This window comes from Corella eumyota, chromosome 1 (assembly GCF_963082875.1).
Source record: "Corella eumyota chromosome 1, kaCorEumy4.1, whole genome shotgun sequence".
Classification (NCBI taxonomy): Eukaryota; Metazoa; Chordata; class Ascidiacea; order Phlebobranchia; family Corellidae; genus Corella; species Corella eumyota.
Genome location: NC_137490.1, coordinates 1,499,882 through 1,517,816, shown reverse-complemented (window position 1 = coordinate 1,517,816; position 17,935 = coordinate 1,499,882). Strand labels below are relative to the sequence as shown.

General features: G+C 28.2%; 1 protein-coding gene across 5 annotated transcripts in view; it reads right to left on the bottom strand.

The window, feature by feature from the left end:
* LOC145746828 (laminin subunit alpha-5-like) overlaps nt 1–17,256 on the bottom strand; it is a 40,363-nt gene extending 23,107 nt beyond the window's left edge. For 4 of the 5 annotated variants that reach the window (XM_082564837.1, XM_082564840.1, XM_082564838.1 and 1 more), the window contains exons 1-30: nt 17,052–17,256; nt 16,362–16,618; nt 15,103–15,339; nt 14,117–14,287; nt 13,800–13,894; nt 13,468–13,583; nt 12,868–13,077; nt 11,234–11,368; nt 10,712–10,849; nt 10,415–10,587; nt 9,933–10,035; nt 9,684–9,804; nt 9,336–9,555; nt 8,635–8,778; nt 8,082–8,284; nt 7,513–7,669; nt 6,934–7,084; nt 5,862–5,981; nt 5,387–5,573; nt 4,888–5,037; nt 4,460–4,592; nt 3,938–4,101; nt 3,516–3,701; nt 2,890–3,101; nt 2,466–2,734; nt 2,167–2,292; nt 1,550–1,749; nt 1,066–1,222; nt 605–750; nt 275–389 (exon numbers count right to left, since the gene is read on the bottom strand). In XM_082564837.1, coding sequence (XP_082420963.1) covers nt 275–389; nt 605–750; nt 1,066–1,222; nt 1,550–1,749; nt 2,167–2,292; nt 2,466–2,734; nt 2,890–3,101; nt 3,516–3,701; nt 3,938–4,101; nt 4,460–4,592; nt 4,888–5,037; nt 5,387–5,573; nt 5,862–5,981; nt 6,934–7,084; nt 7,513–7,669; nt 8,082–8,284; nt 8,635–8,778; nt 9,336–9,555; nt 9,684–9,804; nt 9,933–10,035; nt 10,415–10,587; nt 10,712–10,849; nt 11,234–11,368; nt 12,868–13,077; nt 13,468–13,583; nt 13,800–13,894; nt 14,117–14,287; nt 15,103–15,339; nt 16,362–16,618; nt 17,052–17,178 — 4,923 coding nt within the window. In that variant the 5' untranslated portion in view covers nt 17,179–17,256. Of the gene's footprint in view, nt 1–274; nt 390–604; nt 751–1,065; nt 1,223–1,549; nt 1,750–2,166; nt 2,293–2,465; nt 2,735–2,889; nt 3,102–3,515; nt 3,702–3,937; nt 4,102–4,459; nt 4,593–4,887; nt 5,038–5,386; nt 5,574–5,861; nt 5,982–6,323; nt 6,451–6,933; nt 7,085–7,512; nt 7,670–8,081; nt 8,285–8,634; nt 8,779–9,335; nt 9,556–9,683; nt 9,805–9,932; nt 10,036–10,414; nt 10,588–10,711; nt 10,850–11,233; nt 11,369–12,867; nt 13,078–13,467; nt 13,584–13,799; nt 13,895–14,116; nt 14,288–15,102; nt 15,340–16,361; nt 16,619–17,051 lie in introns of all 5 variants that reach the window. The other variant, XM_082564839.1, reaches the window with a different exon arrangement.
* Nucleotides 17,257–17,935: the final 679 nt, after the last annotated feature.

The following is a 17,935-nucleotide window of genomic DNA, read 5'->3' as shown; positions in this document are numbered from 1 at the left end:
ATTTTAAGTATAATTATTCTTGAAAAAAAGTTTTTTAAATACAAAAAGGAATTTAGGTACAAGAATTTAAGATAAAATTATATTAATTAAAGTCATTTAAGTATAATAAACCTTGAAAAAATGTTAAACTTGAAGTAATAATTAATACAGTAATATTTAGTTAAAGTTTATCAAAAAATTTTTGAATTTTCTTTTAACTTTAAGAACATTTTAAAATGATGCGTTTTTTTAACTTTAACTAAGTATAATGTTTTTATTTAAACTATTAACCTACCCTCGGTGCAGCCCAGTAAATAGAAGGGATGGAAGGATCTTGTGGTCCTCCATTAGCAACAACATTTACACTTAATGTTCGGCCATTATTACTTGTCACTATGTCAGGTTTTTCACTAAAAATGACATTTATTTAAATCATTTTGGTAGACAAAGGCATATTTTGTAATATAAACAGTTTTTTAACTTTATTTAGAATTAAAAAATAATAAAACTAGAAAAAATTTAGCTTTAAAAATATGCCTAAAATTTTTCTGTTGTAGATATTGTCAAAAATAAAGGCAAAATACAAATGTTACTTGAATTCCTGCAAAGTATGATTAAAACTTACTTGTTAAGGAACAGGACTCTCCATCCTTCCATATCATATATTTCAGTGGCTGGATATTGTGAACTATGACATTCAGAACTTACTCCAAAACAAAAACATTCTGTACAACCTTGTGGGTTGTTGATATCAAGATGGAAGTAGTAATCCTAAAAATTAAGAAATTTAAGTTTTATTTATATTAAATTTTTGTATTAATCACAGTTATGTTAATTATAGGATATTAACCATTAAAAATTAACTTTTACATTTTTAGAGGATTTTTTTGTAAACTTAAAAAAATAATTTAACAAAGTACTAAACTTTCAATATAAATTCTTTAAACACTTTTAAAAAAAAATATTTTTACTAAAATTGCTTTTATTACAACTATGTTTTTTAATTTGACATTTTTAGACAACTATAAAACCACTTTTTCCTATTTTTAACTTTTTTTGTAACAATTTAAAAAACTATTTCCTCACCCTCTTGCAGCGATCACATTGTCGACCTTCCACGTTAGTTTTACACAAACATTGTCCAGTAACAGGGTCACAACCGTCCGAAACACTTCCCCGTTCATCACAAGTACAAGTTTGACAGTTGGGGAAACCAAAGTAACCAGGTTCACATTGATCACATCTGTGAAAATAATTAAAATTATTATTAGTTATAAATATAACCATTCAAAAAAAATATTATTTAAAAAAAAATAATTGTGTACAAAAGCTAGTTGAAAGAATATGCTAAAAAAAACAAAAGTTAAAATAAAGATTATCAAAAAATTAAAGAGTTAAAAAATTATAAAAACAAAAAGAATGATCAAAAAAATAAAACAGCAAAAACCAAACAAAATATAAAAAAAGTAAGTGGAAAAATAAAAAAATTTAAAAAAAAATACAAAAATTCATTACAAAATAAAATAGTTTACAAAATGTGTAAAAAAAATAAAAAATCTTAAAATTTTACCTGATTCCAGTCACATGTTCTTTACAGTTACACTGTCCATTATTAGCATTACATCCCTGATCAGTTATATTCAAAACACCGTCCACGTTACAATCACAATCTTCACAACCTTGTATAAGGTGGAAGGAATGGGTGAATGGGGCACAAGTGTTGCAATTGGGGGCAATTGTGTTTTTGGGGCAGATGCATTCACCCGTAACCTTAACAGATAAATTTTTGTTAGATTATTAAAAAATATTTTTTAACAATTTGATTGGCTAAAACTGGCAGCATAGAAAACACTTGTTTTTACTAAATGAGGTCATGAGTTCAATTCCCACTGCTCTCATGCTGTAGTGCCCTTAAGTAAGGCACTATAAACAGTGTGAACTCGTGCTGAGCTAATACTCGATCAGCAGCATAATTATCGGGCAATTATAATCTATAATATCCCACCTGCCATAGGCAACTCAAGACTAGGTCGGAGTAATAAATGTTACTCTATGTTTAGGTCAAGAGTCGACCTTCCTACATTAAGGATAAATAAATATAAACATGTTCTTTTTTAGATTATAATATTTTGTTTTCATTGCCTTTTTCCTTCTACAAATTTTTATTTTATGTTAATTTTCTTTTACCTCATCACACATAGCACCACCACAATCACATTTCACACAGTCTGGGTAGCCATGGTAACCTGTCATACAACGTTCACATTGTCGACCAATCACATGAGGTTTGCACGGACATTGTCCTCCGTAATCCTGTGAGAAAATTTGAATAGGTTAAATAAAATAAAATTGATTAATTTACTTTTTCTGAAATATTATTTAAACTGTATTATAAGAATTAATCAATTTAGTAATTAAGAAATAAATTTGATTTTTGGGCTATTGACTACTAACTTTAAAAATCACAATTTTATCTCAATACTTACTTCACAACTGGCATCCCCTCCTCCTATTGTTCCAGCTCCGGAACAGTTACACGGAAGACCTCCGTCATTATAATCAACTGTGAGCGAAAACACATCACGTTTACATTTATCACTTGGATTCTCGATCGTGTTGTAAAAACTCTTTTGGTAATCAGTTCCACAATCGTTCACAAAATCACCAGATTTATCGATTGGAGCAAGATCTAATAATGTTGGGTTGTATTCTGACTCTGGGATGGCTAGAACATATTGGAGCCAGAAAGCTTTGCCTGTAAATAAAAAATGAGTTCAAAAATCAAATTTTTTGATGATATTACATCTAAAATTAACCAAAAAATTATATAAAAATAGTTTTCTATATTTTTTGTTTAAATTACTAATTAGTGTTTAAAAAAAAATTAAGTTTAAATTTTTCAAATTTTACCTTCTGGTACAGTAATAGTAAAAGTAGTCGTTGGCACGGTGATATCCATGACAATATTTCCATCGTCGGTGGTAACTACTGCTCGGCAACCGTCACTGTTGGGGCAATAACTGATGTTGGCTGTGCCGGGGTAAGCAACACCCCCATCCACCAAAACTGGGGGAAGGAATGAGGTATGTTCTGGGTTGTAATAATGTACAAGGAATACATATCTAAAAAACAATTTAAAAAAACTCTTTTTTTAAAGTGTTATATTATAGGGTTTTGCAATTTTGTAAGTGATGTATATAGCATGTTAGTATGGTTGACACTTAATCATAAAATGGCTTTAGAACCTTTAAAAAATGTCTGTGGTACTTACAATTTAATTTTCAAAAATACTTGAAAATGATAAACATAAGAAACCAGGTTACTATATTTTTTAGTAGCATTCAGTGACACCAACTTTGTCAATTTTTGAGTAAAAAAATATCGCCAATATATGACTTTAAGTTTAAAATTTTTTATTTATAGTAATGTAATACTTAAATACAGACAATTGTAAAAGTATGCAAAGTTTTTTTAGGCGAAATTAGACCATTAAACCTAAAACTGATTAAAAATTTTTTTTTTAAATTTTTATTTACCGTCCTGGATCCAAATTCATTGGGATTTGCAAAGTGGTTTGCCCGGTTCCGTCACCGGTTCCATCAAGAAGCACCAGGTCCACATCATCGTCACTAACATCGTCCGGTTGTCGTTGTGGTGGGTTACTTCTGGGGGGGTCAAATCTTGAACCTCCAAAGGGGATTTTATAAGTAGATGGAAGGCACCTAAAAATAAAAAATCATAAAATTTTATATTAAAATTAATTTTAAGTATTTTCTTGATGTTTATTATGTTACTTTTTTCACAAAAATCTTTTAATTTAATGTTTTAATACTATTTTAGCTGTTTAAATTAATACAAATAAAAAAAATACATCAAAAAAGCTGTTGTAAATATCAATAAATTGCTTTAAAGTAGACACTTTATTTATTTAAATAAAATAAACTGAAAAAGTGCTTACTCATCAAACTCAGGGCCTTGTGTAGTTATACATTTCGGTTTGGGTAAAACTAATTCCATCGTCCAATCATTTAATGGGATGGCAGTCAATGATTTAACGTAAAAACTTGAACCAGGTTCATTCTCGATGTGAACTCTCATCACTGGTAAACTCATCTTAAAAACCTGAATAAAAAAGTGTTGAATATTTAAATATAAATTTTATCAAAAATTAAAAATAACAAAGTTGATTAAACTTAATGAAAAGTTGTTAAATATTAAAAAATGTAATTTTAAGATAATCTATAATAATAAAAAGAGATTAAACAAAAAAAAGATGTAAAGAGGATGCCAAAAAATGTATTTTTTAACAAATTAAACAGTAAAAAAGATGGTTTTTAATTTTTATTATTAGTTAAATTTATTCGCAATATTATAAAAGTTAAAATGTAACAAACAGTAATATAAAATCCTTTTTTAGCTTATACAAAAGTCCCTATTTGTTGCGTTTTACTAAAATTAGACAATAAGAAATAATTCTTACCATAACTTCATCCACAGGACCAAGAGCGACTTGTCTACATATAAAGGAGTAAGGACAAGCATAAATGTTGAACTTAGCATTGTTGTAAGTGTTACCAGCACCATCTGTTACACTGACCGAAGCTCTCTGGAATCTAAAGTAAGAATTGGAATTATTACTTTAATATAATGAGTTAAAATTATTAATTTTTTGGAATAAAACACATGGTTTTGCTGATAAAAATTGTATTTTTTAATATATAATAACCAAATTAAAACACCTTTAAATCTAAACTTTTGCATAATTAAACTTAACAAATTTTATAGACAGCGAAACTTAATTAATATTGCAATATTTCTTAAAAAATTAAACATAAATATTTATGGGCCTATAAATTGGAATAAAAATTCTCTAAATTCTTAAAAAATTAAACAGAAGTAATTATTTACCTGTTTTCATTGCTTGCATATTGTAGAACTAATACATATTCCCCACTTTTAGGTAAATCAATGTTAACATCAAGAGTGTTAGAACCTTGAACTCCACTTAAACTATCCATGATAACCATATCTGGATGGGCAGTAGATGGAGAGTTGATTCTGATGAAATAACAAGTAAATTGTGAGGTCATAATAAGGTGGATTGTGTGGTAATAAGTGATAAAATTTGATATATAGAAGTACAAAAAAAGAACTTTTATACAAGTATATTTTTACTTACATTTAAAAAGTATTACTTTTTAAGTTAAACTGTATTTAAGTTAAGTCTACGTTAAAATGTAATAATTAAATTAGTTATTTAAAACTGAATATCTTCCTAAGCATTTAAAAACAACAAAAAAATGCAATTAAAAAAATGTAATAGTAAAAAAATTAAAACTTTTTAAAGCATAAATAAGATTTGCAACTGTAAAAAAGAGTGAATTAAAGTTTTTATAATTTCACTTACCGAGAGCTATCCACATCATGAGTGAGTTCAACATTAGTAAAAGGATCAAGGTTAGGATGGGTAAACATAACACACTCTTCATTGGAAGGGGTGAGGGTTGGTATACAAGGTAGTGTAGAGGAGAGCTGAAGAATGCCAGGTTCATAATATTGTGAGGGAAGTAAAACGAGGTAGTCAATTAAAAGACCTAATAAAGTAAAATTTTAAGGTTAATAGATTAAATTAAATTATAAATGAACCAATTTTTATTGCAATTTCAATCAAGAAAATATAAAAAAAATTTAAACGTTTAATAAAATAAAAAAAATGTTATTTTAATTAACTAAACTAATTCAATTAATAAACCTAAGATGATTAAGCTATGTCCATTTTATAAAAATTAAAAAAAAACTACTTTTTATAGTAATTTCAAGCAAGAAAAATAGAAGGAACTTTTAATAATAATAGTAAATTTATTGTGAAAAAAAGTTGTTACCAGGTTGAGCTTCCACGACAACCGACCAAGTTCCTCTGTTCAACACAAACGGGGTTCCCACGGTAACCATTCGTGGTTGAGCGGACACATCAAAGTTAACCGATGAACTCTGCTCTGAACCTAGAGTTTAATTAATTTGATTAAAAAACAAAAAATTGTGAAAAAATTGTTTTGAAACCGAAGTTAAAATAGATTTTTAAAATGAGTTTAATGGCATAATTAACCTATTTTCTTAATGTAAATTACCCAAATTACTGTAACAATTTTATAGTAAACTTCTATTTATGTTACCTTAATTGGGTCAAAAAAATATTTTAAATTACCAAGAAAAAAACACTATTAATTAAATAAAAACACACTGATTAATGCTAAATTTGATTTTAAAAACACACAACACTAATTGATTTACACCCTTACAAAAAAAATAAAAACACAAAAACCATGCTTTCTATTCAACCTTACCGTGAGGTGCATTAAGAGGGGTGATGGTAATATTACCCAATACTGACCCTGTAGTGGGGTTTGTGTAACGTAACAGCATACGATATAACCCACTATTGCGGACATAAACTTTGAGGACCACTCGGCGCTATATAAAATGTGTAAAAGTGATAACATTCGCAATTTTTTTTGGGTGAATTTTCGATTTTTTTTGGTCTGTGTTTTGTTAGTAGCAAGCATAGAAAATAGAAAATCAAGCAAGCTAAGAGTTAGAGCATGCAAAAAATATATAAAAAAGTTGCCAATTTTTTGACTTCGATAAAAAAATGCTGCTATCAAATACTTATAAATGTGGACAATTTATTTTTTTAAGGTGATTTTATCAAATTATGGCAAATTTTTTAAATTTTCACAAATTAATCTAAGTTTTAGTTAAAAAATAATGGCAGAATTTTACAAATTAAACCCTAATTTGGTCAAAAAGTAATGGCAGCCCTTTTGGTTAAATAAAAAAAAAACAAGCAAAAATTTTAACACTGCAAACTTAGTACACTGGGTGCTTTTCACAACATGACAAATCTCTCTGTGACATCATAATCGACATGCCATCGTGCCATAAAGTGTCACTTACAGTCAAGACACTGTGTTATGTTGTCACGGGGGTCCAAGTATGTCACGAATGACACGGCAGCGTTTATGACATCAGAAGTCGGGTTAACATAACGTATTATGATCCGATAAAGGTTATGTTCAGTTATTGTAAGATGCATCAAAATAGCTGGCTGTTATATATAGTTTGCACAATTTTAATCATTTAATTATTAATTAAACTTTTACAAAAAATCAAAAATATTATTTTGATAACAGATTTAAAATTTTTAACAATTTTAATTTATCCATACAACTAAAATTATAGTTTGAAAAATAAAAAAACAATAAAATAAAGAAAAAATTTAAACTAAATTTTTTATTAAAATAAAACTTTTTTATTTTTAGTAAAAAAATAAATATTGCTTAATATTTATGTTAGTTGCAAAAGAAAGAAAAGCAAAAGTTTAAAAATAAGCGGCACAGACCAAAGTTTAAGAGTTTATAAACTAAATAATTAAAATATCTTTACAACAACTTTATAATCTATAAAAATCTATAAAAGTATTTACAAAAATTTTACAGTTTAATAAAAATTAATTTTTTACAAAAATTAACATACCTGTACGACAGAGAATTGGGCGTACCCTCTCATACTAAAGCCTGGGAATCTGGTGTTATTGAAACCATATCTAACTTCTGTATTGTCTGGTGTTAAACCATCCTCTAATTCATATTGGTTTTGGTATAAAGTAGGGTAATAATAACCATCAAGAGCACTAGTAAAAAATTTAATTACAAATGTTTAGTTTTTTTATAATTTGTGTTAAAAATAGAATTAAAACTTAAAATATCAAAAATAACAAACCTTTAAAACTTAATAAAACTACATAAATTAAAATCTAAACAATTTTTTCAAATAATTTTTTTTTCACATTTTTTTATCCTTGATGTGGTAAGGTTGACTTAACAACGTAGACTTAGAGTAACATTTGTTATTTTGACCCAGTCTTGAGTTGCCTGTAGCAGTTTGGGATATTATATAGATTATAACTGCTCGATAATAATTAAGTGTTGGCATTCATACTGCTTACAGTGCCTTAATCAAGGTCACAACAGCATGAGAGCTGTAGTGATCAAACCCAGGACCTTAATTAGAGTAACTAAAAAGTTAAAAACTTTATCACTTACGAATTACATCTCCTTCCACCAATTCCTTCCTTACAAACACATTGTCCAGTGTTCTTATCACAATGTGAGGTCATAGCACCACCAACGTCACACTGGCAACTTGTACATCCAAGATAGTTGAGTTCTTGTAGCGAGTAAAAGCCATCCATGCATTGTGAGCACCTTTGAGTACATGTGTAGGGTTTGCACCAACATTGTCCATCCTGTAAAAAAATTGTAAGTATGATAATCTATATATAATAGAGCCTAGTGGATGATATTTATATATTTGCTAATATACAGGTCTAAAATTAAATGAAACTGCCACTTGTGGTGCGCGGGTAAATTATCATGAGCAAATATTAGTCAAGAGTTGCGACCATATTACGACATTTAAACCCAACTGTGAGGCAAGCTATTAACTTGTTTGAATAAAAGTTTTAAAAATATTTAAATAATTAGAAAAAAATAATCATAAAAAATGCAATCTTTTACAAATTTAAATTCTTATTTTTTTATGATTTTTAAAATATTATAAAAATATATTTTTATATTTAAAAAATTTATAATTTACCTCAGTGTCACACTCTCCAACCCCATCGAGTGTTCCTTGTGTGAAGCAGTTACAACTGACACAACCCTTGTCCATATCGTAATGAAGTGGGGCACACATGTCACAATTCTTCCCTACCACATTCTCCCTACATTCGCATTGACCCTGTTAAAATAAAAATTGTTTTAAGATGATTTTAGGTAAGAAAATATTTCTGTTAAAATTGATTTGTGTTAGAAAATATGAAACATTAAAAGTTATTGAATTATATAGTTTATTCCTAGATTAAGGTAAACATATAAATTGGTCATAATTTCTTAATTTCAGTAAAATTTATGTCATTTTTAAGTTGTTTACGCCAAATATATCTGGCAAAACTTGTGAGTTCTGCAGTCAGGCAAAGCATATAAATTTTTACCAAAAAAATCACAATATTGCCATTAGAATCAGTAATATAACCTAACAGTTTATCATTCATTGCTGGTTTACAAAATAGTTTAACGTAAAAAAAAGATAATAAAGTTTATTGCTATAGACAATTAATGTCATAAATAAAATTACTTATTGGCTGGATTTTTTAACAAAAAAATTTAAAACAATAAAATAACAGACTTCACAGTAAACTTAATAACACTACCTAAAATTTAACCATTTATTGCTTATTTACAAACTAGATTAACATAACACAGTTTAATTTTAATTGGAAAACATGTAGTACTTACAGTGGTAAAAGCAAGGCAGACTCCAGACACAACAGAAGAGATCCCTCTTACATCACAACTACATTCCTCACACTTCGGGAAGTTGAAATAATCGGCCGTACATCTGTCACAACGCTGCCCTCTGATGTTGTCCAAGCACAAGCACTGTCCGGTTACCTCGTCGCAGGTCGTGCGTTGAGAGCCACGGATGTCGCAGGCGCAGGATAAACAGTTAGGGTATCTGTGATGTCATAATTTAAAAAATGGTTTTAAATAAAAATTGAATAAAAACACTTAAAAATGTGATTTTAACTCAAAATTTAAAAAATTTTGTAACGAAAAAATACAAAAATTTTTATTTAAACTTACCCATAATATTCAGGAGCACATTCGTCACAACCATGCCCTCGGTAGTTAGGTTTGCAGTTACATTGCCCGCTCTGTGGGTCACAAGAGTCATCCCGGCTTCCTGGCAGAGTACATTGGCATTCTGAGGACAAAGTTAAGATTTTTATTCAAATATTAAAGTTTAAAAAACACTATTTCATTACTAAAGTATTAAAATGTAAAATTTTGTGCAAAAATTGTTTTTTTAGGAAAAAATTTGTAACAAATTACCTTGACATCTTGGAAAGTCGAAGAACCCAGGTTTACAATCGTTACAAGTTGGTCCGGTATATTTGTCTGAACAAATACATTGACCAGTGATTGGATCACAAACCTAAGTGAAAAAATATGTAAAAAATTAAGATCAATTTTGTAAAATATAAAAGATAAGTTGGGCATAAAAAAATGTTTTTTTTTTGAGATCAGTTTTGTTTGCTAAATAAAAGTTTAGTAAGAAAATGAAAATTTAAGAGTTGCTTAAAGATAATAATTTAATTAAGGTTGAATTAACTAACTTTGTTTACAGAATATTGCAATATATTATAATTAGAAATCAATCCTGGTTTAAATTTTTTAGTATTTCGAGTTTTTGATTTGATTTACATAAAAATCACGTAATTTTCAATCCATTTTAATACAAATATCAAAATCTTAAATCTAATACATAAAATTTAATCAATTAATTAGTAATCAAAAGTCAAATGTTAACTTACATCATCAGTTGTTCCAACATCACTACACGGACAACGCTGACAAAGAGGATAACTGAAATACCCGGCAGCACATTGTTTACAATCATCTCCCGTAAACCCATCAGCACAAGGGCAACTCCCATCATAAGGGTCACAAACATCTGAGGCAACCCCTTCTCCCTCACAAGCACAAACTAATGAGGATAAATTAAAAATTATAATTTTTTACTACCTAATTTATATTTATTTTTTTCTAAATTTTTGCTAATATATTTGCTTTATTTAATTTAATTAGTTTAATTAATCCAATTTCTTTACCTCTGCATTCAGGAAAGTTATAAAATCCTGGTGCACATTCATCACAGAATTTGCCGGCAAAGTTGTATTTACACGGACAAGCATCATCAATTGGAAGACAGACATCATTTACTGTTCCATTATAATAACAATCACATGCTGAAATACACCAAAAACAAGTTAGATTTAACAATTAAAATTCACAAACTTTTAAAGACATTTTTTTTGTAACTTTGAAAAACATTTTTAGTAAGCTTTGTTTACCAAATAATATTCTTCACTTACTTTATTTGTTTAAAAATTTTTTAAAAATATATAATTTAAAAATAGATTTATTTATATAACTGTGTCCACAACAATAAAAAGTGAATTTTAAATGTGAATAAAACATAAACAAAACAAGTGGGTTTATCACTCATTTACCATCGTTTAAACGATCCCAAAACACTGAAATCAGCAAGAAAATAATAATACAAAAATATTTTTAAATTATAATTCATTTTAATTTTAAATTTCTTAAAACTTTTATATTTTCAAACTCACGCAAACAAGTAGGAAAGTCATAGAATCCAGGAGCACAACGATCACATCTATCTCCAGCATATTGGATCTTACAATAACAACGTCCAGTGTTGGGTTCACATGAACCAAGGGTGTAAGCACTATCGCAATCACAAGCTGTTAAAAGGAAAAAATTTAAGTTAAATCAGGTTATGTAAATAGGTTTGTACAAGTAATTGCAGATTTTAAGTTATAATAAAGATCAAATACCTTAAAAAAATTTAACTTTTTGTGTAAAATAGAGTTTAGTTTTTACATAAAGTGCATAAAACATTGAATCGAATGAAAAAATTTGATAATGAAATGCAACAAATTGATATCAAAAACTTTGTGAATTTCTTAAAATATCATTCATTTACGATAAACAGTGTTTGTGGCTTTAAGAATAGAACCATTCAGTGAATCAAGATGAATATAAACAACTTTAATGACCATATACACTAAACCCTGACATTTTCAATCTGCGAACAATTAAAAAATGACAACAATTTGGTAAATTTCCCATGCCTACAGTGCAATGTATAAGTGTGTGAGATGACGTGGTTGCAGTGTATGAGGTAATAATCAGTGATGATATCATAATGAAGATTGTGTTCGGGTGTCAATCGGATTCCATCGTTCCAACATTCTAGAATTTTCAAAAAACCCACAAGGTATTGGCTCGATGACATAGGTGTCAAAATCATTGTCTGCTGATGACATCATAGGTTCAGTGGATGACATCACTGGTTTGGTTGATGACATCATTATTGGGACTTGAACAGTGGATGATGACATCATAGTAGATGATGTCATTGAATCAGGGGGTGCTATCAAAGTTGGCTTAATAGTGGAGGTAAGTAAAAACTCCTTCTCCACTAAATAATCTGGATTTGTTGTTGATTTTGTCGTGGTTGTTGAATGTGTTGAAGAAAATGTTGATGTTGATTGTGTCGCAGCATTTGTTGCAGCTGCTAATTTTGTTGTTTTTGCAAACTGAGTAGTTGTTGGTAATGTTGGAACTACATTCTCACCAGAAATGAGGTCATAATTACCAATTTCTTCACCAGATATGATGTCATAATCATCAACATTTTCACCAGATATTATTACATCAAAATTTGGTGTTGTATAAGTGGTAGTAACAGTAGAACCAGGGTATGTTATAGTAGGTTGCTGGTTGGCTATAGTAAGATAAACATGAGCAAAAACACTACAATTGTTTAAAGTTAATTTGAACTTTAAACACCAGTGAAAAAGATTGATTTTAAACCACAACAAATTAACTAAGGTTGCTTGAAACAACTGTTAAGCAAAAATTAAAGAAGCTCTGCTAGTTTAAGCTTAAATTTGAAGCAAAAATCTAATTAAATCATGACAAAACTACACTAAAACAGCCCAACATATATGTGTAAAGTATTAAATAAAATATAACTTAAATTTTAACCAATAATATTAAAGATAAAAAACATAATTTTAACTAATTAAAATGATCTTATTCTACAAAAGAAAGTGCTAAAATAGCAAATAAAATGATTTAATTTAATGGTATCTAGTTTAAAAACATTTTAAATATAAACCCATAATTGCTCCACTAGATAAAGATGAAAATTCAACAAAAATAAACTAAAGCTTACGTCTACACCCAGATGGGTCATGGGGGTCAACAGAGTCGGGTCTCCAATAACCTGAAGCACATTGTTCACAATTGATTCCTGCTGTGTTATGTAAGCAGTTCTGGCACACTCCTCCTCCGTGATAGTTGCCGTAGAGATCGAGTGACAATCGACGTTGAGCAATATCCTCATCATACACACACTCAGCACTATGACCATGGCAGTTACAAGCTAAAAGAAGATAATAATTTTTTTTAAATTTCGGGATTTAACAAAAAGTTATTTTATTTATGGTGGTTATAAAAAAAAACATTTTGGAAGCGGTGAGAATCGAACCCAGTATCTTTAGAAATGTGAAAAGCCAATTTTTTTAAATTTTTATGTCTAGTTGACATCTTAAATAATTAAATTTTGTTAGAAAACAGTTTTTGGGGTTGACAGTAGGTCACACCATTCATAGTGCCTAATTTAAAGTAATACAACAAACCTCAAGTAGTGATAAGGCAATTTTTTTAACTACTAAACCATGTGATATTTTTAAAAATTTAAGGATTAATTGACATCTTAAATAATTAAAAATCTGCTGATTAGTTTTCCAGGTCACTAATTCTCATATCCTACCTTCACATTCATTGGTTGACTCTGGTACTGCTGCCCTCCAAGCTTTTTGTTCAAACCCAACACAACATTGCTCACAACTGTCTCCACATGTGTTATGGTGGCATTCACACTTCAACCTGAGGAAGGGAGTGTTTAATTATTTTAATAAAAGGAGGAAAGTTTTAATGATGTATTTAAACTTATTTTAATTAGAAAATACGACAGATTTTAGTACTTATGCTAGGTTTGATATATAATATTTCAATAAGGCAGGAATTAAAGCATTAAAAATCTATCTATTTAAAGTTACGCATCATTCTTATATTTTTAAATTGTAGAATAAGGTAACTTACTTATACTGATCATTGGGGTCAGGTTTGCAAGTATCAGCATGTCCATTACATACACATCTCCCACCTACACTTACATCCTTGATACTGTAGTAATACTGGAGAAAAAATTAAAAACAAATTTAAATGTAAGGCTCATAGATTCTCTTGAAAAAATTATTGAGACTAGTTATAAAGATTTTTTAATATGACTTGTTAAAGATTATTTATAGAAAAATTGTTTATAAGATTTACTTTTGATTTAATTTCAAATAAAAAATTAATTTTAGAGTATGTTTATAATTAAAACTTTTAAAAATTTGATAATATAAGTTTCTTACTCTTCTAGTGACAGTTGGATCTTGCTCAGACACTGCCATCAAGTGGCCAAGTAAAGTCTTTGTCCTCAACAATCTCAATCTAATATCGGTTGCTTTGCTCCATTCTTGTAAAACTGTCGCGTAACTGAAGTTCTGGGCGCCTGGTCGTCCTTTAATCATGGATACAATAACCTGAAATTTAACAAAAAAGTTTTAAAATCAAATAAAAATAGTTTTTTCAGTTCAAAACAAACCTAACAAAATAGTTTGTAATTTTTTTAAACTCATAATTAAAAATCAACTTAATTTTGGTAGAAAAATATAAAAAATACTGGAGTTAATTTTGAATAAAATTTTTAACAAAATGATATTTGAATCTTAAATAATGTTTTGTAATTTAAAAATTTGACCTAAATTGAATGCTTTAAAAGTAGTTAAACTAAAAGTTAAAAAAGGCCTAATAACTTTTTCATATCCTGTACGTAAGCATATAGAGGAAGCAATTAAGAGAATAAAAGGAAATTTAATAAAATGTCGTCATTAAAGGTTATTAAGATGTTGTAAGTTGGAAAGTTAAATAAAGTTTTAAGCAAACATTTGTGACTTGAGCAAATATTCTTGAAGAATGTAAAATATGTCATTAAAATAAAATCAAAAATATACGACTTAAAAAGTTAGTTATATATAAAATAATTACCATTACCAATTTACATAAGAAAGTAACACTATTTCGTTTAGATTAAATATATTTTAAATGCAATTTTAAATCATTAAATTGATTTTGTCATTTTTTTCGGTCACATTGTTGTAATATTAATTGTATATCGTATTTATTATTTACTTTTATCAATGAGCGAAAAACCAAAATAAAAAAAAATTGTTACCTTATACTAATAAGTTTAAATACCTCTTGTGATAAAAACAGTAAACTCAGGCAAACTTATAAAAAAACTTAACCAATAGCTTAAAACCAGACAGTCGTTATTTTTATTTTTTAAAAGTTTTACCTCTCCATTTTCCAAAGGAACAACAGATGAATAATCTGAAGTACAAACAACGCTGTCATCTCTCGTGATCTCCTCCAAACTGTCCATCCCAAATAAGTTGTAACAATCACTGTCAGTGTTAGCAAAGTACTGCCAAGGTTGAAAGGTCTTCCCGTGATCTGAAGAGCGTTCTAGCACCCAGGTGCCGGCTCTTGGAGAGTTGGCAAACTTGATCAAAACATAAGCTACATGGAAAACCTGAAAATAAAAAATATATATAAAACATCTATATTTTTTTGACAAAAATAAGCAAAAAATAACAAAACAAAATATTGTCATAAAAAATTAATTGTTATAACGTTTGTTTTTTCTAAACTTTAATAAAAAAAGGAACTTTTGTTAAAGAAACCGCAAGCAAATTCAATAAAACATTATTCTTAAAATTTGAATTTATTTACTCCTTTGAAAAAAAATAAACAAAAATAATCTGTTCAAATAAAATTACAAAAAATTGTATAAAAATAACCCAAAAAATCATAATACAGCACAAATTTTACATGAATTCAACAATTAGCCCCTAAGGTAAATGGTAGGAAACCATCATAGAGAAAGACTGAGCTATATCCTAGGTTCTAGACATTTGTATTGCCTGAACGAACTTACAGGAAACCAAACTGTACAGTTCAAGCTGAAAGGATATGGCTTAACTAGTATTGGTTATAATTGTAAGGTTTATACTTGTAATTAAATGAATGTAACATAGTGATAATTTTGGTGATATTACAATTTAAATTTAAATTAATTAAAATGTTTTATTTAATTTTAAATAAAGTGTCTATTTATACTTTGTTTGCTAATTGTAGTGTTAAGTCTTAACATTGTTAATTAATGTTTATATGGGACTTTCTCTTCTTGTAAAAAATAAATATTTGATTTGTAAATAAAATTGAGTTTAGCACTAAAGTGTTAAATTAAAACTAGGGCATGAAATTCTAGATTTGTTAAGAAATAAAACCAGACTATGGGGGGGGGATAATTGTTCTTTTGTTGAATAAGGAAATAAGTTGTTGACATTTTAGCCATGACATTTAAATTAACTTTAAAAAAATAAACTATTTGACACATGAAAATAATTTTAAAAAACACAAAAAAATTTTAATTTTTTTTTAAATCTTCAATTTTAAATTTTAAAACAAAAAAGTAACATTTTTTTTACGCAAGTTGAAGACAAAGACAAAATTTAAAAAATGTTACCCAAAAAAATTTAAATTTTAACAAACCTGTCCCAAGTGAATAGTGATGTTGACTTTATTGAATTCACTTCCCCGAGACAAGGGTGGTGACTGCCACCACTTTTCAGTTCCATCAATCGCATATTTGATTGGATGAGCTTGATCAGGAACTCTTTCGTTACAATAATCGCAAACTTGTCCTTGATGCAAACTGTTGCTAAATTCCAGATTTGTTCCTCCAGTCAATTTACAAAAGAGTTCCTGGCCCTCAGTACCACAAGTTGCAGTTGAATCAATTTTCTTTCCTGTAAAAAGAATTGGAATTTGAATAAAATAATTTCTTTGTAAATATCAAAAAAAAACATAATTATTTACATACAATACATTTGTATACATTACTTTTTAAATATTTTCACATAATCTACTTTTTTATATTTTTAGTTTTTTATTGTTTATAAAATTACATCAAAAATTATAAAATTAAACCCAAAATACCCAAAAAACCACACCCTATATTTGCAGCCAAAGGGGGGTGTCCCGTTTGGAATTTTTAACGTTTAAAAAACGCCCAAAACTTAGCGCACAAAGTTTCAGAAACGCAATGTTGACTACAAAAAGTAAACCTTATTTTAACTAGTAATAAATACAGATTTAACAGCAAACAAAACTCTATATACATATCTATTTTATGCGTATATATATTTGGATATTAATTATGAAATTTTATTAATAACTTACCTGATGCGATGTTAAAGTAAGGCGGACTCAAAACATTCGTTTCTTCAATAACTGGCACCCCTGGATTTGGTATTCTCTGGGCTGAACAGCCACATAATAGAGCCAATGCTATCGCAAGGCGCAGCATATTCGTAATCTTTTAAATATTCTGTAAGCCGTCTTATTATTTTTCACTTAAAAACTACACACTTACTGTCTGACGACTTTCGTAAGATTTAAGTTTTGAGACACAATCTCTCGCTAATAGTTAGTCTGCACGGCTGGATGCACAAAAGAAAAAATGAAATTGCCTTTTTCTTTTCTACGGAAACACCTAATACCCAGCAGAGCTTGACCTTTTTCGGCGATTTTTTCGTCAGCTCTATTGTCCTATTTTCGCGTCTTGACCTATTTCCTTTGATGTCGAGACAATGGTTTATTGTTACGTAATCATCGTCTGTTTTGTATATAAATTTATAGCTATCATACCTGGTCATTATTAAACTTTTAAAAATTATGACGTCACAAACACACAATTATAAATTTTTTGCTAAATTAAATTAGTATTTAAATTCTAGAATGTGTTAAAATGCTTAAACAAGAATTATTAGATTGTCTGCATTCGAAAGCTCGATGGTACGCAATACATCAAAGCAAAAAAGTCAGTTTTCAAATTAACCCAACCTTAGAAAGGTAAGAAAAATACAACAACATGCAAAACTGCAATAATTTGTCGATTTTCTATTTAAAACCTTAACTATAACCCATTAAAAAGTCATAAAAATTGCTATGACTGTTTAAATTTAGCAGTATTCTGTATTAATATTGCTACTATGTTTTTTATGTAAAAAATTAATTATTTTTTTAATTAATTACCAATCAATACTTAAATACATTTTGCTTTT